Raw genomic sequence first — 22,185 nt, forward strand, 5'->3', positions numbered from 1 at the left:
AAATGGGCATTTGTCACATTTGTGTCACATCTCGCCTCCAAGAGAACCAGGTTCTACACTGTTGTTAATGTTAAACACGTGTTCCTCTATGTGAGCACAATAAACCAATTGAGCTTAGGTAATCATCCTGATGAGCTCATTGTCTCCTGCTGCGGTTCACTTAAGCCAAAAAAGCAGATTTAATGCAAAAGGGTCCTCTGCTTCAGGCACCCGACCTCCCACTCTCCACCCCACCACAGCCAGCTGTCACACTGTGCATCTACATTTATTCTCTTCTACTATTTGTCGACTGAATATTCTTTTAAATGTGCTGCTGCTGCTGCTGCCTGCGTCCCCCAGAACCTCTCTCATCCATTTGTAGTCCATGAGGCTTTACCAAACCTGAATGATACCACACACACATTCAATTATTTCATTATGATGTAAATGTGCCACATTCAGCCAAATGGCTCATTTTCATCTGCAGATAGAAGAAAATAAGAAAAAACTAAATTGGAGTACATATAGCAGGTTACAGCACAAGCATTACACTTAACATGTTATAGAGCAGAGGTTTTCCAAATGAGAGCTGGGCCTCCAAACAGTTTCAGGGGACGCTCAGTGAATGGAAGTGAAGTGAACAGTCTCAGACTTTGAAAACCTAAACTTAAAGGGGAAATGTAAAAGTGGATATGGTAATATAACTTAAAACAGATTTAACATTGCAAAGGACAACAGATCACAGAGTTATCATAGCATTTACAAGAGAAACACAACACACACAAAACATGTAAAGCACACAAGCCAAACGGTATTGAACATCTCGTACAGCAGACGCATTGCAAAAATCATTGGAAAGAAGATGAACTGGGGAAAAATGTGTTAAAAAAAATATAAATCAGTGTAACCGTTTGTTACTATATGCAGGGTTAAAACCAACATGGAGGATATTAACAAAGCAGCAGAGATTTGAAAGGAAGTTTGAATCCTGGCTCTATTTTGGATTTCACTATTCAAATGGAAAAGCAAGGCTTACTGTGATACATGTTTGTGTATGCTGTCTATAGGAAATATGTGGATGCATCTGGTGGAGAAGGAATTAGGAAATGTGTTGATTTAACCTCTAACTGACTGATACAGCAATCACCCAAATACAAAGAAACACTTAATAATAGAAAGTGACATTCAGCAGCAATAAAAAGGTAACCTGAAATCCCCCCCACATTATATCTCGTACTTTAATACATATACTTAGGAGAGACCTTCTTTCTCTGGTTCCCTTAAGAAGGCACCACAGATATCCCAGTACACGCACATTAAAACATGCGAGGCGAGATTTTATTTGTAGTTCCCTCCTCTCCTTTTCCGTGTGTGTGTGTGTGTGTGTGTGTGTGTGTGTGTGTGTGTGTGTGTGTGTGTGTGTGTGTGTGTGTGTGTGTGTGTGTGTGTGTGTGTGTGTGTGTGTGTGTGTGTGTGTGTGTGTGTGTGTGTGTGTGTGTGTGTGTGTGTCGGGAGCGAAGCCCCGCCCTTCGCAAAACAGCAGAGGAGTGAATGTGCAAAGCAAGCGCTGTAAACACTGAAACGTGCACAGTGTTTCCCCTAGGTTTACTGCTTTAAAAAAAAAAAACACCTTAAATTTCGGGGGTGGGCAGTTCATGTGTTCGTCTTACATGTTCCTTCATTTTTACCTCTGTTGATTTCTCTGCTGGCACTTTCTCCCTCCCTCTGCCTCCACGGCCATCTGCTAGAGACGAAGGGCAGAGGTGAATTGTATGTTTTTTTTAAGTACAGATGGAAGGGAGGGGATAAAGAGACTGGGGCATCAAATCTCTGACCTAATCTCATCTGAGCAAACTGGAGCAGTGGCAGGTAGAATCATTCAAAGCCGCTTCCAAAAAGCCTTTGAAGACGGGAGTGTTTGTAAATGTAAATCGCACCATGGAAACAAGTGTGCAGTGAATGCATTATGAAGCCAAGGATTAGCTTTGTTGTTGTTTACACAAAGCTGCAGAAGACGGACATGTAGACGATGTAGAGTCATACATGACTCCAGTATGCACAACTGTAATCACAATCAGAGTCAAAATCCCTTTAATCGCCAAGTACAATACACACATAGCCATGATAATACACTGATCTGATCGCAGGGATTAAAGGACCACACACACACACACACACACACACACACACACACACACACACACACACACACACACACACAGGGAAACAGAATAGATTGAGCGCCCACATGATTTACATGTTTTTCTTTTTTTGGTTCTCAGGATCCGAAGATGGGCTTTGGCATCGCAGTGTCAGGGGGACGAGACAACCCGAATGAGGATAGTGGCGAGACGTCCATTGTGGTGTCCGATGTCCTGCAGGGAGGACCTGGTGACGGCTTGTTGTTGTGCGTACTGTTGTTGCTTACAATGTTTTATTATAAAGCCCTGAACTCCACATAATGCACTTGGATAACATCTGCAGACCGTAAAGCAGGTTCAGTGTCATCAGTTAAAATTGAAGAGTAGTTTATTCAGTTAGGACAGATCCTGTGATCTGTTTTTGCTCGTATTATATTTAGTACAATTCACTTCCCATTCAATAGTGGAATTACTTAAGCATTAAGCCATTTATACTGAGGTATCTGTCCCTAATATCATAATTCCCTGTATGTATTTCACCAAGCTGGACAAATATTGGTTGGTCAATTTATCCATAGTCTTCTAGAACAGTATCCATGTCCATGATAGATGGCATTGCCCATGCTCCAAAACAAACCTTTGACTTAATTAATAAATCAATTAAGTAATTTACTTTTATGTGACAACAGATATTAGTCCATCAATTATACATATACTGAGTATATACTGTATATAAACCTCTTTTTTTTGTAAAAACTCAAAGCTGTCCACCATATTTTATATCTTAAAGCAGTCACATTATATGCCTTTTCAGGAAAAAGCTCCACGCCACTTTCTGAGCAGAGACAAAGCCGTCAGTGTTCTAACTGTCACTTTAGGTTCCAATGGAAATATAGAAAGCATGTATAAAAGTTCTGTCTTTATTTTTGGAGTAGACACATTTCACATTAAGCTCCCTGGAAAAAACTAAAATCACAGTTTTTCAGTTCAGCATGTTTAGCTCATATAAACGTGTGTTTGTGTTTAGTGAGCATGACCGAGTGGTGCAGGTGAACGCCATCCCCATGGAGGGCGCCGTCCACTCCTTCGCCGTCCAGACCCTCCGGAAGTGTGGCAAAGTAGCAAAAGTTGTAAGTACAGTTTTTGGTTTGTTGTTTGAAGCATGAAACTGGCTGGGGAAATGTTATCACTCTTTTTGACACCCCCCCCCCCCCCCCCTCTCTCTCTCTCTCTCCTGGTATTTTCTCTCTGTCTCCACTGCAACTGCAAAAAAGGCTAAAACCTCAGAAATATAATTTAGCAAAAATGTTTTGCTTTTATTGTTTCTTTTTTTAATTAACAGACAGTGAAGAGGCCCAGGAAGGTTCCAGTCAATATGCTGAACCGTCCCCCGTCACCTGATGACAGAGTCTTCAACAACGACTACAATGACGATTACAACTACGAGCAGGACCGCCGCAGTGTGTACAGCGGCCGGAGTGCAGGAGTGCGGGACCACAGCCTGGAGAGGGAGCGAGGCGGGGGAGGCTACATGGATTCTGGCTACCAAACACGTGAGCGTGACTACGACAGGGACTACGACCGGCGGGAACGTGGTCGGAGCACGGAGAGAGACCTGAGCCCGGACCGGCACAAGAGAGATAGCAGCAGAGGTCGCACTTTGGACAGAGAACGCAGCCCGGATCGCCTCCACAAGGCCGACCACTTGCCCGCCCCTAACTACAGCCCAGACAAAAGGTACCGCAGCGAGCGTGCGTTAGACAGAGAGCCCAGCCCCGATCGGCGCTACCGCAGCGAGCGTGCCCTCGACCGGGAGTACAGCCCAGACAGACGGTACCGCAGCGAGCGAACTCTGGACCGCACACACAGCCCAGACCTGCGCCACGGACGTGACGGCTACAGCCCAGTACGAGGCCGCGGACGCGACCACAGTATCGAACGAGGACGTGAACGCATCCCCAGTGACCCGAGGAAGTACGAAGAGCCACCCAAACGGAGCGGAAGCAGGGACCGTCTGGAGCGCTCGCCCTCACCTGCTGCCATGCCCATCCCTCTGCCCCGCCCCGCCCGGGACCTGGAGCCACTGGAGAAACCCCTGAATGTGTTGCTGCTGAAGAACCGGCCCAACGAAGGTGAGGAAACAACAAATCTTGTTACTAGGGGTGTGAATCTTTCAGAGTCTAGTACATTCATTACATAGGTGTGCTTCAGGACTCCAGTCGACTGTGCGCTGATAAAGGTGGTGGGCAAGTTATGGCATGAGAGTAAAGAGTATAAGATTCTGGAGTTTTTATATTTGAAAAAGTTCTATCAGCTGATTGCAATAATGTAAACACACAAAAAAGGCAAACCTAAGACAAAAGGTGACGCTTATTTATGCCAAACTTGCACAAATAAACACTTTTTATTAGTATTTATCAATTCTGAGTGACTTCAAGATTAACAACTTTAAGTTATAGAAAAAATAAAACATAAATAATATTAGTAGGATTAGGCTAGTTCCCGTTTTATTTCTCAGAAACTTGCCAATTTCAAAAATAAATGTATCTTAGAAGATAATAATCTCTGGGTATCTTATTAGTGGGCTGTATAGTCTGTGTGTTGATACTATAAGTTGATTTTTTTTCTTCCAGAGTATGGCCTTCGTCTTGGCAGTCAGCTCTTCATCAAAGAGATGACCAACACAGGACTCGCCAGCAGAGATGGGAACCTGCAGGAAGGGGACATTATATTAAAGGTAGGGTCCAATGTTCTTTTCTCTAAGTCTCCATCACAACACGATTTGAACACATAACTGCACGGGGCTCACACTGTTTGCATTGTTACTTTGTACTTAGTGCAGTGATAAGCATCTGACTGTCTCCTGATCTCTCTCTCTCAGATTAACGGCACGGTGACAGAGAACCTGTCTCTCAGCGACGCAGGGAAGCTGATCGAGAAGTCACGCGGGAAACTGCAGCTAGTGGTGCAGAGAGACAAGCGGCAGGTGCTGATTCGAGTCCCCCCGATGGTCGACAGCGACTCAGAGCTCGATGGTGAGAGACACTCTCATCTGAAAAGCAGCAGGTCCTATCCAGAGTAGAGGCAAACCTGGCGAGCTGCCACCACCACCATATATAAATCCACTGCATATGAACTTCATATGAGTCAACTGTAGAAACTTGTTGTTGTATTTGTCCATCAAACATGTTTTCCCTTCATAAAATAAAAGTTTTACTAACTCATTAGTTTTTTCTATTATTCAAGTGTGTACAACTATTTAACAAAGCAGTTTTAGCACTATGAGCTTACCGGAGATTCACCAAACTATCATCATTATTCTTCCACTGACCTGATAACTCACTCTTTTATACCTGGTTTTAATGTCACATGACCTGGCGGCGCGCTGTGATTGGTCGGGACTAGATAAATGGTGTGAGTGGATTGTTCACTGACCAAATGTTTGCAGGGAGGAGGGGGAGAGTAGCCGAAAGACTTGTGACCCACTTTGTGTGTGTGTGTGCGTGTGTGCGTGCGTGCGCGCTCGCTCACCCGCCTCAGGCAGGGTGATCTAATCCCCCATCGTAATCATGCTATTGGATAAAACAGAATTTCATTATGCTAAGGTTGGGAACGCAGCAGACGTCCAGTATCCCCCTCTGAAAACAATAGGGACTGATTGTGTGTGTGTGCGTGTGTGTGTGTGAGAGGAGTTTCAGCTCTGCCAATGTTCAAATCACCTGAAGTGCATCTACTTAATTTTGCTTTGTAATGGATTGCTATGCTTCATCAATCGTACAATCTAACCCTTTTTCTAAATGTCCATGCAGCTTGCATCCTTGCAGCTGAAAATGTATATAATTCCTGAGCATGCTCCACTTTGTAGCGATGTGACCTTCATTCGTGTGTCACCTCTGTGTGTGTGTTGTGGCCTTTCCTGCTTCTCTGACCTGTGGGCCATTTGAATCGTGTGCAAGCCACGTTATGTAATTAAAATAATATAAAGTGCATCAAGGAGAAATGAAACATTTTAGTTTTCCAGGCATTTTTTTTGTCTTTAATACCTGGAAATATGTGACCTCATAAGTCATGAATTTGCAAAGGTGTTATGATATTTTTCAATTTATGTGTGTTGCAGATATCTCCGAGATCGAGTCGTACCGCTCCTACTCTCCGCAGGATGACAGGCGGGGCCACCACTCCGACCTCTCCTCCCACTCCTCCAATGAGAGGCTCCGAGAGAAGCCCAGGTAAGCTGTTATTAAATCCTGAGACATGGGAAGAAAATATTTCCCCTCCTGATTTAACGGCTTGATTTTGTCTTTACAAACAAAGCCAGAAGGCTTACAGCTTCACTAAGATATCACCAGCAGAAGGATTCTTCTTGTTCTTCTTGTTCATACAGCAGAAAATCAGGATAATGCAGGATTATGTTGATTTGTGTTTCATGAAGCGTAGCCAATCCATTACATTAAATTAAATCATAAGAATTATGTGGTGATAATTATGATAAAAAAAATGTTTTCTAATGTTTAATTTGTCTATAATATTTCATCAGCCATTTTATCTGTCTTGGTAGTATCAACTGACTTTTGGGGCTCGTGTTTGGGGTTATTGGGACGCTCTGCTGCCGACCCCGTGTCTCACCGCTCTCTTAGCTTCTTTTTCCCTTTTTTTCTGCTTATGCTCCCTTTTTTGTTTTCATTTGTTCGTTTATATATTTATTTGTGTGTCACTCACTCTGTCAAGCGTCTTTGAGTTACTAGGAAAGCGCTATACAAGTCTAATGTATTATTATTATTCTTTTCTTTTTATTCTTATTCTATTCTTTGACATGAATCAAAAGTCCCCAGCTGAACTGACGTTGTAGTCACCTAAATAGGGCGGGCGATATGGCTTATAAATAATATCTTGATATTTTTAGGCTTTGCTGCCATATTTGATATACATTTAAATATTTTCTTTTGAATAACAGTTTGATTTCACCCTATGATCATACCAGCGTTATCATTCTGGTTAACTAATCTGAATTTAGAGGGAACGCAGCTTGTATACGACAATGCAGAGGGCTTCAATTTTGAACTTCAGAATCAGAATATCCTGATGCCGTCTATGTCAGGGGTGGGGAACCTTCGGCCTCCCGACTGTATACGACCCGCGAGACCATTTGATCCGTCCCTCGAGGTAATTCGTAAAACGCACGCAAAAAAAATCCACTAGCAAAAAAAACTAGACGGCAATATTTTAAACGGGCAACTGACTGTTTTTCCTGGCCACGGTCAGGGTCCTTGAACACAACACGAGCGGAACGTGTCATCACGTGGTCACGTCATGTCAAAAAACTTCAATTTTAAACGAGGACGGTCATTAACATCAGCGAACGCAGCGTGGCGAGTGTAAACAAGAGAAAGGTGGACACGGAATGTCGCACTTTCCAGGAGAAATGGACAAACGATTATTTCTCTTTTCTTTTAACTATTAATTTTATTTATTATTAAGTATTTATACATTTTTCTTGATTTATGTATTTTTGTTTTTATTAAATTTGTATTATTGGGAGATTGACTGACTGAAATTGTTCTTACATGGCTCTTTCCGTAGTACCTGGAATATACATGTACCGCAACAACAACGCGGGGGCTAGTTTGACCACTTTTTTTAATGAGGACGCATCTACTGTTAACATTTCCGACCTCAACACTTATACACTTGCTTTGCCGGTTCACTTCTTTCGCTCCATCCCGGCTCTTTCCCTGTTCAAGTCTTCCCTCCAGAAATAAAAACAGACGGCACACATACGCACATCCATGCTCAGTCACACACCGTCGCCCACTTCTTTCTGTGTCTGTGAGAGGGAGAGAGCGAGTGAAGCAGAACACCAAAGCGAGTCTCATGCTGGCGACGTAAAATAAAATGTGACTATTTGTACTCGGATATTTGCGATCTAGTCATTTTCTACATCCCACGTAGAACAAGCATTACATTGAGTGTGTTTGATATATCGGCCACCCCTACACCAGATGTCCTATTAGAGATATGACATATTCTAACACTTGAATTTGTGAAATTAGCAGAGAGGACCCGCCCAAAAGGCTGGCAAAGATGGGCGCCATGCCTACACCCTTCAGACTTCCCGACAGGGTTGTAGAAAACACGGCCCCTTTGCAGGCAGACAGGGAGGAGCCACGGGCAGAAACACCGCCAGGTAAACCCATGTCTTCTTCTAAATATATAAAGCTTTGATTGTTAACCAGTTTTGGGTAGATGTAAATGTGGTTGTTGCAGCTTGAAAATGTTAACATGTTTATGTTTTGTGCAGTACCAGCAGTCGCTGTAGCCCCGAGGGTTCATGCTCCTCCAAAGGTGCCACTAAAGCCAAGCATAGAGGACCAGGATGTATATGGGTCAGTATATCACAAATAGTTATTTAGAGTAACACCGGTTTGATCAGTTCCCTCTGGGGTCACAAGCCAGAGGCCGATAGTTAGAATTTATATCTAATAGTTCCTTTTGTTCTTTCTTTTTGTATATGTATAATGAGATATTTGCTGTCATTGCCCAGGCCGAACACTGTGATGGTGCGTTTCATTAAAGGGGACAGCGTGGGTATGAGGCTGGCAGGGGGAAATGATGTCGGCATCTTCATCGCTGGCGTTCAGGATGACAGCGCAGCTGAGCAGGAGGGTCTCCGCACAGGAGATCAGATCATGAAGGTGACACTCCTTTTATCCCACATTAAAAACCTGCAGATAAAAACATTCAGATGACTCACTAGCACTAGACTCTGAATTCGTTCATCCGGATCCCCATTAGACTCTCACCAGGGTGTAGGTTTCAAATATTCCAGCGCTGGAAACATAGCATGAAGACAAAAGACATACAATGGAAAATAAAATCATTAAAGGCACAATCCATGTTGTAATTCACCCCACATTGAACCTATTTGATCCGCTGGTCATCGTTGTATGTTTGTCTATTATATACTATAACACTCTCTGATGATATTTCTTGTCTGTTCCAGGTGAACAACATGGACTTCAGAGGCATGGTGCGTGAGGATGCCGTCCTCTACCTCCTGGAGATTCCCAAAGGAGAAGATGTAACCATTCTTGCTCAAAGCAAACCTGAAGGTACTGTAGTGTATAGATAATGGCTGCTAATACAAACGTGTATTGCTATTAATAACAATGTTTAAAAACGAAAGATAAGTACAGCGCCAAATACAGCAAAACTAAAGTTGACAAACGCGTGCGTGTGCTTAACAACTTAATAAAAAGGCTAAATTTAAATAAACGCCTGCAGTGGAAGATGTACAATTAATTCATAGCTGTCTCGCTAAACTGGCCACAACGATAACAATTTCAAGTTGGATGTCGTCTGTATAGCAACACAACTGTGAGATGTATTTAGTTGTACATACAGAATAGTAGTGGATCCAGAATTGAGCCCTGTGGTACACCAAATTCACTTTACAGGAGGTAAGGTTGAGTCATTTGTTTAGTTTTTAGTTTAGATTGTGCGGTCTTTAGTACTAGGATCTGGACCTGACACTCAGTGAGTGACCTGTAATGATAGACCCAGAATGACATAAGTGTTTTTTCTTTTTCAGTGTACCAGGACATTTTAGCATCGGGTAGAGGTGACTCTTTCTTCATCAGGACACACTTTGAGTTTGAGAAGGAGGCTCCTCAGAGCCTACCTTTCACCAGAGGCGAGATCTTCAAAGTGACAGACACGCTTTATGATGGCAAACTGGGCAACTGGCTGGCAATCCGCTCTGACAAAGACAACCAGCTGCGGGAGAAAGGAATCATCCCCAACAAGAGCCGGTGTGTGCAGGGGTTGTGGTGGTTATGTATGAAGGGTTGTCATTCCCTGTTTTTAAGCAGCTGGTAACAACTGAATCCTTTGATTAGATTTACAGTCCAGTATTACAAAAATCATAAATTTGTGAGAAATTATCTGAGAATTGAGACAAAATACTGTTGTGTTTTTGTTTTGTCAAGAAATCCCATCACTCCACATCAATTTACGGTAGACTTTATCATCTCAGTATATTCTAGTACATGCGTCTGTCTTATCTTGTAAATTCACCACTTTAATCTCTGGAAATATCAAAGTTTTTTTCTCGGATATTTAATATGACCAATAATATAATATTGGTAATTATGAGTGTACACTGTTTACTTCATTTATTGATTTATATTTGACCTACAATGGCCCTAATACGCCATCGTATATTACAAACCATGTAGTGTGGAGAATTGTTTTTAGAAATGATATAGATAATGAATAGACATGATTCTGACTAAAGCTCCTTTTTATTTTGTCTTGCAGAGCAGAGCAAATGTCCAATGTGCAGAATGCTGCTCGGGCAGCATCAGGCAATGACAGAGGAGACTTCTGGAGGCTAAGAGGTCAAAGGGCGGCAAAGAAGAAAGACTTACGCAAGAGCCGAGAGGACCTGAGCGCAGCTCCAGTCACCACAAAATTCCCTGCATATGAGAGAGTGGTCTTACGTGAAGGTACCCACAAAATGTTATCCACTGGGCTCTCTGCAATATTGCAATACATATATTTTGGCAGTTTTCTCTGTCGACTTGTGATTAAACTTGTATCCTGTTAAATGTTTTGTTCAGCTGGTTTCAGGAGGCCTGTGGTGATATTTGGGCCCATTTCGGACGCAGTGAATGAAAAACTGAGCAACGACATGCCGAGCCAGTTTGTTGTTGCCAGTAAGTGTTTACCTCATCGCCTCTTCATTGAAGTTGCTTTAAATTGTACTGTAGCACACGCAATGTTGTGAAAGTATTTAAGGATGACGAAATACATTATGTATTATGACATTTTTGCCTCTCAGAAACGGAGCCCAAAGACGCAGGAAGTGAGAAATCCTCCGGAGTAGTGAGACTAAACACCATCAGAAAAATCATTGAGCAGGTATGTCGTACTTGAAAATAAATGGCAGTTTTCTGAAAATACTTAGATCATTGAATATTGAACCACCTGCCTGTTTCCTCAGGACCTTCACGCTCTGCTGGATGTGACTCCCAAAGCTGTGGACACTCTGAACTACACACAGTGGTATCCCATCGTCGTGTTCCTCAACCCAGAGAGCAAGCAAGCCGTCAAGACCATGAGAAACCGCCTCGTGCCCGGATCCACCCGCAGCGCACGTAAACTGTACGAGCAGTCCGTTAAGCTAAGGAAGACATGCTCGCACCTTTTCACTGGTAGGTTTTACTATGAAAGTGACTGTTACTCCAGAGGAGGGCTGTACAGAACATTTCAGGGTTTCTAAGCTCAGCCTCTGTAAGCACGTCTATTCATTGTTTGAAGATTTTCTCCATGAGGCCCACTGTTGGGGATCCTCGGCCTAACTTGTGTTGTTTTCTTGTTTGTTTGTGTTCAGCTACTATCGACCTCAACTCTTCCAATGACGCATGGTATGGCAGCGTGAAAGATTTGATTCAGGAGCAGCAGGACAGAGCTGTGTGGGTGTGTGAGGGCAAGGTGAGTCTAATTATCTGTGTGAATGACACACAGCTGCAGGCAGTTCTCAAAAGTGTACACAGGTTCCCAAATACATTTAATGGGCTCCAGGAATACAGGGTAAGGATATAAACTTTGCTGCCGGAATAATACATTGAGTTCGTTCTTCTTCTCCTCAGCTGGAAGGTTCAGAGGAGGACCTGGATCTCCATGACGACCGCATGTCCTACCTATCGGCGATGAGCGCAGACTACCTGAGCATGGACAGCCGTCTGACCAGCGACTACGAAGACACAGCGGACGAGGGCGGGGCTTACACTGACAACGAGCTGGACGAAACGCTGGACGAGCCCCAGCCGGTGTCGGCCATCAGTCGGTCATCAGAGCCCGTACTGTCAGACGAGGTGGGGATGCTGATGCAAAGTGATGCTGTGTGAAACACTGTGCAGTCTATGTGCTGGAGGAGGGGCACACTTTGTTTGTAACTATTTGTATTAGAGACCAGATACAACGGACAGATGTAGTTACGTGTCTCTTCTCCCTCCTTTCCCCTTCCCTCACAGCCCCCCCGCCAATACACTCAATCACACAATAGTGAATGGAGTCTGTTATACAGGAGGAAAGATGGACAAGTAAAACAATAAAAAAACAGATATAAAACAACAATAACAGTACGAAGACACAGTTCTGGATGCATACTGCTTGATTGCTTTATGTTTCTGTGCTCATGGAACCAGACCATCATAACTCAGACAACAGAGGTCAGGAGTTTGGGGAATGGATTTGAGTCTTTCTCTTTTTATTTTAATCTCATCATAGGTTCCCAAATTAAACGAGATTGTTTGGTTAATCCCCTGAATGTTTGATCTGTTCTAACATGAGAAAGAGCATCAAGTCACTAAGCAAGACAGATGCTTTCGGTGGTTTAGCAGATTTCCACTCCAACAGGATCCAGGATTCCCACATTGTCATGGACAAACATTCAAGTTTTTATTATTGTATGGAACGTAATGTATTCTTAATGCATTTGATTATAAACTCATTCTGAACACAAGTCGGAAAAACAATGCAGCAACAGAATTCTGTACCTCTAAAACCAATTATATTAGAGAGCCATGAAATATTAAATGTGTTCTTTCCTGGAGAGACACAGAACGCAGAAACGTTAAGCATTAAAGAATATTAGAGCTACGTTGCGTCAACAGCAACGGAAAATAAATTTGCCTCTATGTTACATTTTCAAGATTATTGGAACATTAAGTGTCATTATAACAAAATTCTATAACATTTCCAAAAGTTTCAAGGATTTTATATGTCCCGGTTTTCCATGACTGAACCTGGCTATAAGGGAGGCAAAAGCATTGTCTTTGTTATTTGTCAGAGACATGTGATCGTCAGTGTTGACTTTAGGTTGTTCATCAATATCAAACGCCTCAGACAGTAAACATGTGAGCTCAGGCTGCCTTTCCACAGTCACCCTCATTCTCACCATTGTTTCCATAATCTGACCCTGACCACACGCCTGTGTATGTGCGTCTGTGTATGTGCGTCTGTGTGTATATGTGCGTCTGTGTGTGTGTGTATATGTGTAGAAGCCTCATCCTGAACCCCGGTCTCGTATGAGGAGGGCAGGAAGCAGAGAGATGCTGAACAGAGATCCCAGCCCTCCTCCTCCTTTTGTCCCTGAACCCCCAAAGGTGAGCTCCTCCCCCTCCTTCCTCCCCCAACATTTTATTTTTTTTATGTCGCTGATAATATCCAGGGCAGACGATTTTGACAGTGACGATGTATTTTCAAGGTACTGCTGTTGTAACCGGAACAGAGTTTCATACAGCTTGAACCACAGCTAAGCTCACAGCCAGTGACTGTTTACTGTCGGAGCTTGGCTAGACCAGTAAAGATATTTTTACCTCATGTTACACTGTAGTTTTTCCAAATGGAGGCGTTTTAATTGGAAGGAGCACGATGCTGCAGCAGACCATCCTCACCAAAGCTCTGTCTGGCAGCTTAAATAAAGGTTTTAAAAGCTCCAAAATCACAGAGCGTCCTTTCCTGTGACAGGTGCGGGCTCAGACTCGGACGGACTCATCGCGGAGCTATGACTCGCACTCCAGCAGCACAATCAGCAGCGATGCCGTGGCTGTAAACAGGCCGCATCCCCCTCCTGTGGCCCTGAAACCCCCCGTCCCCCGTCTGAGTCAGACGTCAGAGGAGCCGAGCCCGGGGGAGGAGGACCCTGCCAGCAAATCCTTCCTGGGCAAGGTTAGTATTATCATATTGCATTATTAGAACAACAAAGTAAATAACTTGTGCAACAGATTCCTATTTTGATGTATTGAATTACAAATATCCCTTTTAAGAAATACACGGAGGCTATGACTCAGTCATTGAATGATTATTTATTTCATGTTCTTTCCTTTTTGCTTGCATTACTTCTAATATGAAATAGAAAATGGGTGATCAGGTAAACTGAATGTGTCTGCATTCGTCATGAACGTTTGTAGCCCTCCATCAATGATTACTCCTCACCTATCATAAGTGTTCTTCCTTCCTCATTTCATGAAGTTATCACACTAATGTTTCATCAACAGTCACTTTTATATGAGTCCTGCCTTGTGGATGTGCAGTATGACGTTAATGAGCATTTATTCTCCTGCTAGATTAAAGCCTTTGAGAAGATGGACCACCTGGCCCGAGCTCAGAGGATGCTGGAGCTGCAAGAGGCAGAAAATGCACGAGTGAGTACTTTTTTGTATTCATATTACGGCCTGAAGTATGAGGGGGAGGGAGGGTCAGTTGCTACACAGGTCGAGCACTGTGGGTTTTGTCCCCCGTCTCTTTCATTGATTTAGGAATGGAGCTCTTTACTGCTACCAATAATTCTTTCAATGTACATATGAGCATGTGAGTGTCGTTTTATAGTAGACTTCAAAAAATGTAAACTTCTCCTTTAAGGTCACTGTGAACCTCACAAAGCATGTTTCTGGCCATACATGAAGAATTCATATGCTTATTATGACAATTTCACACAAATGTCTCCAGGATAAAATAATGAAGCGATGACATTTTGGACAGACATGGATGTAAACTGCAACTTGGTTGGTTGGTTGATTGTGGAGGTCCGCGCTCTTGAGTGCCCTTCAAGTTGAAAATGTTGTATTCGTTGTGACATATCTTTTCCCTTCTCTCTGCATAGTTGGAAATCGCCCAGAAGCATCCAGACATCTACGCCGTCCCAATGAAACTGCCAAAACCCAACCTCAACCGTCCTCAGCCAATAGGGTGAGAGCATCACTCTTCACTGTAAAATAGATTTTGTAGTTCATTGCTTTTTAGTCGTATGGAAGGAAAAGTTAAACTGGTGGATCATTGCTGTGTGTGTGTGTGTGTGTGTGTGTGTGTGTGTGTGTGTGTGTGTGTGTGTGTGTGTGTGTGTGTGTGTGTGTGTGTGTGTGTGTGTGTGTGTGTGTGTGTGTTTGTGTGATCAGTTCAAGCTCCAATCCCGAGCAGCAGACTCCCTTCAGGCCTCCGTACTCCGAGTCCAAAGGCTACGAGGACGAAGAGGCGGAGTACCGCAGACAGCTGGCCGACCAGACCAAGAGAGGATACTACAACCCTAAGAGATACAACGACACGGAGCTGTAGGCTGAGACACCAGGAAGTGACATTATCACTGCAACACGGCTGGATCCCTCCGACGCCATCACTACAAGCAGACGGTGTTTGTGGCCTTGGCAACAGCTAATGCATCTTTACCTTGATGGAAACTCTCCGAACTTTTGTTTGTAGTCAGATTCCTGGAAAGATGTCAAACACTTTCCAACACACACAATATTCTTGTAAAAGTGTTTTTTGGCAAGTTTACACGTCCTGTAGGGAAAAATGGCCGATTCTTCTCGCGTCCCTTTTCACAGACCTGATATTTCAGTGTATATATTCTTTTGCTGTGTCTGAAGAGGTTTTATTTTCCCCCATTACACAAACACCTAGTCTGGCTCATGTATTACCATTGCATTAGAGTCACAGAGCTAAGCATGCTGTTCTGAAAGATAAATATCCAGAATTTTGATCATTTTTAAGGTATTTCCGCAAAGACTGTTCCAACCATCTGGAAGAAAAATGTTTTCGGCACGATGAAGCTCTGAGCTGTACGGGAGCCCTGAAAGGCCATTGAGAAGAGAAAATTCTCATGATCAAGTTTGATCTAAATAGTTTTCTCTCCTGTGTTCATGACTTGAGAACAGGTGAATTTCTTTGTCAGGATAATTCGAGGCTCTAAACAGGACTAAAAGCTTTAATGTTTTCTTCCAGGTGAGTTTTAATCTTCATGCAGCAAAGCACCTTGAGTTTAGAGTGCATACAGCATTAAAACTCACCTGGAAGAGAACATGAGAGCTTTTAGTTCTATTTAGAACATGGAGTAGTGGTGCATTTCAGCCTCTTGTGGCCGAACTGAGTATTACAACAACAAACAAATCCACCTGGCAACACATTTTCCTAAACACAGAAAAGAAAACTATTTAGATCAGACTTAGAAAATGGATCACCAGAAAGAAAATGCTTCACTTGCCTCTCAGGACTTCCAGAGAGACGCCATATTTCCGTGCTCATTTTGTGGAGAAAAGAAAAATCTAAAGAAGAAAAAAAACAATACAGACAAATATAAAACTTTTCATGCAAATTGAGCAAAGAAATATGGCCGACTTTTCCAGACACCATCTTTGTTTTGATCATACTGTTGTTGGATGAGCCTTTTTCAAAGATCACCAGGTGTGTGTGTGTGTGTGTATATATATATTTCAGAAACATATATGCTCACCTCTGTCACTGGAATGTAACTGCAATGCAGGATCTGGTTTGGTCCGTAGATATAGTACTGTAGACTACAGCATCCAGACTGTTGTACATCCTATCAGCGAACGGTTTTGTGCTTTTTGTTTTGTTTTGCGTGCCACCAATGTTCTAAACCTCGACAACATAAACTAGCTTCAGGTAGCTCACACAGGAACAATGTATAAATCAAACACTCTGCTGTTAGTCTTCCTCTGCTTATCTCTCCTGCCAGCTCTTCTCTGGTTTATTGTACGCCTCTACTTTCCTGATTGGATATTTGTATACATACACTACACTGTGTAATATGCGTACATACTAGGAAGCGGCATATTTTCAAGTGCCTTGTAGCTTTAATGTTTGGTGAAGTTGTGCATGTGAAGCATTTCTGTATTCAGGTCAGCTGAACACGACGTACGAGATTAATGATACAGACTTCACTGTTCAAATGTTTCATAAACAGGGTTTTGTGTGAACAATTATTAAGGTAGAGTTACAGTTGGATTTAAGGGTGCAGCTGATTATGTTTGTCTTTATTAGCAGCCTGCACATTCACAATATCCCATTGTTACTGCATATTCTATGTTTTTATATTGAATGTACACTGAACTCAGTCTTTGTACATCTGGAATGTGGTGACGACAATCATGTTGGTTGATCAGTTTCTTTTAAATGTCTGTTAGTTTGTGATTTTTCTCTTTTTTTTAGTTTGTGATCTTAGTGTTACAGAACAGACTCTTGTTGGAATTCAAATAATTAAATCTGTTTTTTACATATTCTTTTGCAGCATCTTCTTGGAAGTGTCAAGTTTTTTTCTTTTGTTCTTGAAGCTTCGTGTCGTCTGAGAATATTGTCGCTGCTTTACCTTGCTGTCAGACAGCCCTTTCTGATGGGTAACTAGAGCCGTTAGATACTCTCTTCAAGGCCACCAGAATCCTTTGATAAAAACCAATCGTAGTTCCCACGGGTCCTTGCGATCCTTGAAAGTTTGTGAATTTGAAGAAAAAGGGTTTTTTGAAAATAAGCAAATAGACATGGGTCATTGTAAGTGCTTGAATTTATATATTTTGTGCAAGAATATAAATCGAAGTTCTTTTACTTTGCTTTTCAACTCGTAAATCCGTCTGTGTCTATCTCAACGTACCGTACCAGTGAAAAGTTGAGGAGGTGTGTCCAAACCTTTGACTGGTACTGTACACAATATATTTGGCTGTGCTGTGTTAGAGACGGCACACAGTCTGCCATCACTTCAATACATCCTCTCATCTCTTTTTAATAGTTGTCTGAGCTTCTGTAAAGCTCGCTGGTTCTCATTATAAACATTCTGCAGGGTTTATAACCAGGTTCCCTACTGATCCTTAAAATGTCTTAATGTCTGGGATTGCAGGTGTTAAATGTGATCTTTGGCAGAATTAATAGTTCAGTTTCTTTTATTTCTTTTACCTGTATTTCCCCACAACAATGACCATTTCCATTACATCCAATACCTGTTTAAACGTTTAATAGGGAGCGCCTGCTGCGCACGAGGCAGCCTCATGTGGCTGTGGTCCACATTATAACCTACAAGAACGTGTTTATGCTGCTCCTAATTTGTGTGCTGCTGCGGGTAAAAACTGAATATTTTAATTATTCAAATTCAGTAAATCTCAATAACGATGTTGCAGTCTAGTTTGTCTGTTTATTTTGCCACATTAAAGGTATTCTTTTTTCCTTTTAGACTTATTGAAAACGCAGTCCTTTAATTTGATGATTAAGAAGGTGTGGGAACCTTTCGTAATTGTACCTGCAGAACAGGAGTTTCTGCTCTACCACAGTGGGGTTAGGTGGAGGTGTGCAAACCCTGCATACTGTACTGTAAACCTATTTAAACTTTTATGGAACACTATACTATTACCTTTTTATGACATTTTAATGACATATTGTACTTTGACTTGTATGTGACATTTTACTGTGATATGACGTTTTTATGTCATGCCATACTATGACATTTTATGACATACTTTACTGTGGCCTTTAATGGCATATTACATTATGACCTTTTTTTTATGACCTTTTATACCAGGGGTGGGGAACCTTTTTCCTATCAAGGGCCATTTTTCTTTTCTTTTTTACAATATCCTTCGAGGGCCATACTAATTATTGAACTCATAACCTCTGCAAATTATTTTGAGACACAGCCCATTCATTTCACCTTTCTTTTATGCTGTGCAAAAAAGCAACTTTCTTTTATCCATGTATCTTTCTGTTTTATCAGACATCAAAAATCCTTTATTAAGGCCCTGTCACACATATCCGTATGAGAGAAACGTATGCCGGCGCATACGAAATATCGGCAATAGGTTGATATAAATTAAGGGTAAGTTGTGGTCGTTTGAAGGACGCAGACAATACGCCGAACACGCCAGACATACACAGTTCCGTATGGCAGAAATATGCCGGCGTATATGAAAATTAGCTAAAAATGTCCAAATACGTCCAACTTTTCCACAGCGGTGTTGTAGCTGACGCATACATAATGAACACATAACTAATTATTATATATATGTCAAACATTGATAGCGTATCACTTACTTATTTAAAACGTATCAGAGTGTCTGGCCAACGGAGCTGGAAAAGTGCCATCTGGTTCACGTCATGCTGATGCTGGAGAACGGCTAGAATGCTGAACGCTAGCTGTACTGTAGAAACACGTTTAATAAGTTACTCCGTCGTCAAGCATAATCTTAACATAGGGTAGCAATAGGTTATCCACTCGTTATCAATACATTGGCATTAAGATGCACTGTCAGCCGACGTAGCCTATATCTAACATACCTCTAACGTAGTCACGTAGGTATTTACGTACTATATTCACGTAGGTAAGTATTCACGAACGTATTCCATATTCACGTATGTCTAACGTAACGTAATATCTGCATATCTTATGAAGCACACGTCGGGTACGTCCGGTAATTTTGAACATGTTCAAAACATCAGCGTTCAACAACGCACCCCAGCGTAACACAGTGAGCTCTTAACGAATACTACTTATACCTTACCTTATATCAAAGTACACCAGCGTAACACAGTGAGATCTTAATGAATACTACTTATACCTTACCTTATATCTACGCACACCAGCGTAACACAGTGAGATCTTAATGAATACTACTTATACCTTACCTTATATCTACGTACACCAGCGTAACACAGTGAGCTCTTAACGAATACTACTTATACCTTACCTTATATCTACGTACACCAGCGTAACACAGTGAGCTCTTAATGAATACTACTTATACCTTACCTTATATCAACGTACACCAGCGTAACACAGTGAGCTCTTAACGAATACTACTTATACCTTACCTTATATCTACGTACACCAGCGTAACACAGTGAGCTCTTAACGAATACTACTTATACCTTACCTTATATCTACGTACACCAGCGTAACACACTGAGCTCTTAACGAATACTACTTATACCTTACCTTATATCTACGCACCCCAGCGTAACACAGTGAGCTCTTAACGAATACTACTTATACCTTACCTTATATCAACGTACACCAGTGTAACACAGTGAGCTCTTAATGAATACTACTTATACCTTACCTTATATCTACGTACACCAGCGTAACACAGTGAGCTCTTAACGAATACTACTTATACCTTACCTTATATCAACGTACACCAGCGTAACACAGTGAGCTCTTAACGAATACTACTTATACCTTACCTTATATCAACGTACACCAGCGTAACACAGTGAGCTCTTAACGAATACTACTTATACCTTACCTTATATCTACGTACACCAGCGTAACACAGTGAGCTCTTAACGAATACTACTTATACCTTACCTTATATCTACGCACCCCAGCGTAACACAGTGAGCTCTTAACGAATACTACTTATACCTTACCTTATATCTACGTACACCAGCGTAACACAGTGAGCTCTTAATGAATACTACTTATACCTTACCTTATATCAACGTACACCAGCGTAACACAGTGAGCTCTTAATGAATACTACTTATACCTTACCTTATATCAACGTACACCAGCGTAACACAGTGAGCTCTTAACGAATACTACTTATACCTTACCTTATATCTACGTACACCAGCGTAACACAGTGAGCTCTTAATGAATACTACTTATACCTTACCTTATATCAACGTACACCAGCGTAACACAGTGAGCTCTTAATGAATACTACTTATACCTTACCTTATATCAACGTACACCAGCGTAACACAGTGAGCTCTTAATGAATACTACTTATACCTTACCTTATATCAACGTACACCAGCGTAACACAGTGAGATCTTAACGAATACTACTTATACCTTACCTTATATCAACGTACACCAGCGTAACACAGTGAGCTCTTAATGAATACTACTTATACCTTACCTTATATCTACGTACACCAGCGTAACACAGTGAGATCTTAATGAATACTACTTATACCTTACCTTATATCTACGTACACCAGCGTAACACAGTGAGCTCTTAATGAATACTACTTATACCTTACCTTATATCTACGTACACCAGCGTAACACAGTGAGATCTTAACGAATACTACTTATACCTTACCTTATATCAACGTACACCAGCGTAACACAGTGAGCTCTTAATGAATACTACTTATACCTTACCTTATATCAACGTACACCAGCGTAACACAGTGAGCTCTTAATGAATACTACTTATACCTTACCTTATATCAACGTACACCAGCGTAACACAGTGAGCTCTTAATGAATACTACTTATACCTTACCTTATATCAACGTACACCAGCGTAACACAGTGAGCTCTTAATGAATACTACTTATACCTTACCTTATATCAACGTACACCAGCGTAACACAGTGAGCTCTTAATGAATACTACTTATACCTTACCTTATATCTACGTACACCAGCGTGTTGCCGATATTTTTATATCTTATGAATTCGTTGGGTATTCGTCTGATACATTTTGTATTAGGAAGTGATGCACTATCAATAGGTTAGACATGCGTATCTGTATATGTTCACTTTTCCGATCCAATGAAAAGTTGGACGGGAGTTGCTGGTCTACCGCTGCCTGGATCGGTCATTTTGATTGTGTTTTTGTGTGAATTAGAACTAACCCTTTAAAACACAACTAACCGGTGAAGTCAGCAGGAGGCCTTCGCATGTTCTGCGAGGTAATATTACAATTTTTGTCAAAGGAGTCTGGTGTCTTTGAAAAGAGCCTAGATAACTGCTTCAGTTCCCCACTGTAAAGTGTACACTTAAACTAAAATCGATTTTTATTTTTGGTGGCTAAAATGCGTGTTGCTGCTGCTCCCGTCCACAGCAGTATATTGCTTAGATTCCGTAACTTCTGTGTTTTTCTCCACACTGGGGGCGTGCTGACCATAAGTACCTCATACAAACCTAGATTGAAAAATCGGAAGTTTCCCTTTAAGGCCAAAGTGTTTAGACCTGCACTAAATCACCACACACACACTAAAGCGGTTGTAAAGCCTGCTGACACAGTGAGGCGCGAGATGAATAATTGTTCAAATGAGTAAAAGCAGAGCACACTCTGCTCTGGAAGGCATTCATGATGTGCTTGAGAGATTCAAATCTCCACACATCTGGCCGTTCACTGTATAAAGACCCAGTAGCTTGTGTCTAATGTTAATCCAGGTCGACAGTAAAACTATTCAGTTTTCTGAATTAACAGCATTCAGTTCAAATCACGTCAAATACAAACAAAGCACAATTTACTCACCGCCTTT

At 41.8% G+C, this 22,185-nt stretch overlaps 1 protein-coding gene across 3 annotated transcripts in view; it reads left to right on the forward strand.

Moving 5' to 3' along the window:
- tjp2a (tight junction protein 2a (zona occludens 2)) overlaps positions 1 to 17,200 on the forward strand; it is a 34,243-nt gene extending 17,043 nt beyond the window's left edge. For all 3 annotated transcript variants that reach the window (XM_029444562.1, XM_029444564.1, XM_029444561.1), the window contains 22 exons: positions 2,262 to 2,386; positions 3,148 to 3,250; positions 3,463 to 4,252; positions 4,754 to 4,857; positions 5,002 to 5,155; positions 6,238 to 6,349; positions 8,171 to 8,304; positions 8,419 to 8,503; positions 8,662 to 8,812; positions 9,121 to 9,229; positions 9,709 to 9,928; positions 10,437 to 10,624; positions 10,739 to 10,834; positions 10,960 to 11,039; positions 11,122 to 11,332; positions 11,512 to 11,612; positions 11,771 to 11,995; positions 13,184 to 13,288; positions 13,653 to 13,853; positions 14,252 to 14,329; positions 14,788 to 14,873; positions 15,080 to 17,200. In XM_029444562.1, coding sequence (XP_029300422.1) covers positions 2,262 to 2,386; positions 3,148 to 3,250; positions 3,463 to 4,252; positions 4,754 to 4,857; positions 5,002 to 5,155; positions 6,238 to 6,349; positions 8,171 to 8,304; positions 8,419 to 8,503; positions 8,662 to 8,812; positions 9,121 to 9,229; positions 9,709 to 9,928; positions 10,437 to 10,624; positions 10,739 to 10,834; positions 10,960 to 11,039; positions 11,122 to 11,332; positions 11,512 to 11,612; positions 11,771 to 11,995; positions 13,184 to 13,288; positions 13,653 to 13,853; positions 14,252 to 14,329; positions 14,788 to 14,873; positions 15,080 to 15,236 — 3,615 coding nt within the window. In that variant the 3' untranslated portion in view covers positions 15,237 to 17,200. The remainder of the gene's footprint in view (positions 1 to 2,261; positions 2,387 to 3,147; positions 3,251 to 3,462; positions 4,253 to 4,753; positions 4,858 to 5,001; positions 5,156 to 6,237; positions 6,350 to 8,170; positions 8,305 to 8,418; positions 8,504 to 8,661; positions 8,813 to 9,120; positions 9,230 to 9,708; positions 9,929 to 10,436; positions 10,625 to 10,738; positions 10,835 to 10,959; positions 11,040 to 11,121; positions 11,333 to 11,511; positions 11,613 to 11,770; positions 11,996 to 13,183; positions 13,289 to 13,652; positions 13,854 to 14,251; positions 14,330 to 14,787; positions 14,874 to 15,079) is intronic.
- The last annotated feature ends 4,985 nt before the right edge of the window (positions 17,201 to 22,185 follow it).

Source organism: Cottoperca gobio, chromosome 12 (assembly GCF_900634415.1).
Source record: "Cottoperca gobio chromosome 12, fCotGob3.1, whole genome shotgun sequence".
Lineage (NCBI taxonomy): Eukaryota > Metazoa > Chordata > Actinopteri > Perciformes > Bovichtidae > Cottoperca > Cottoperca gobio.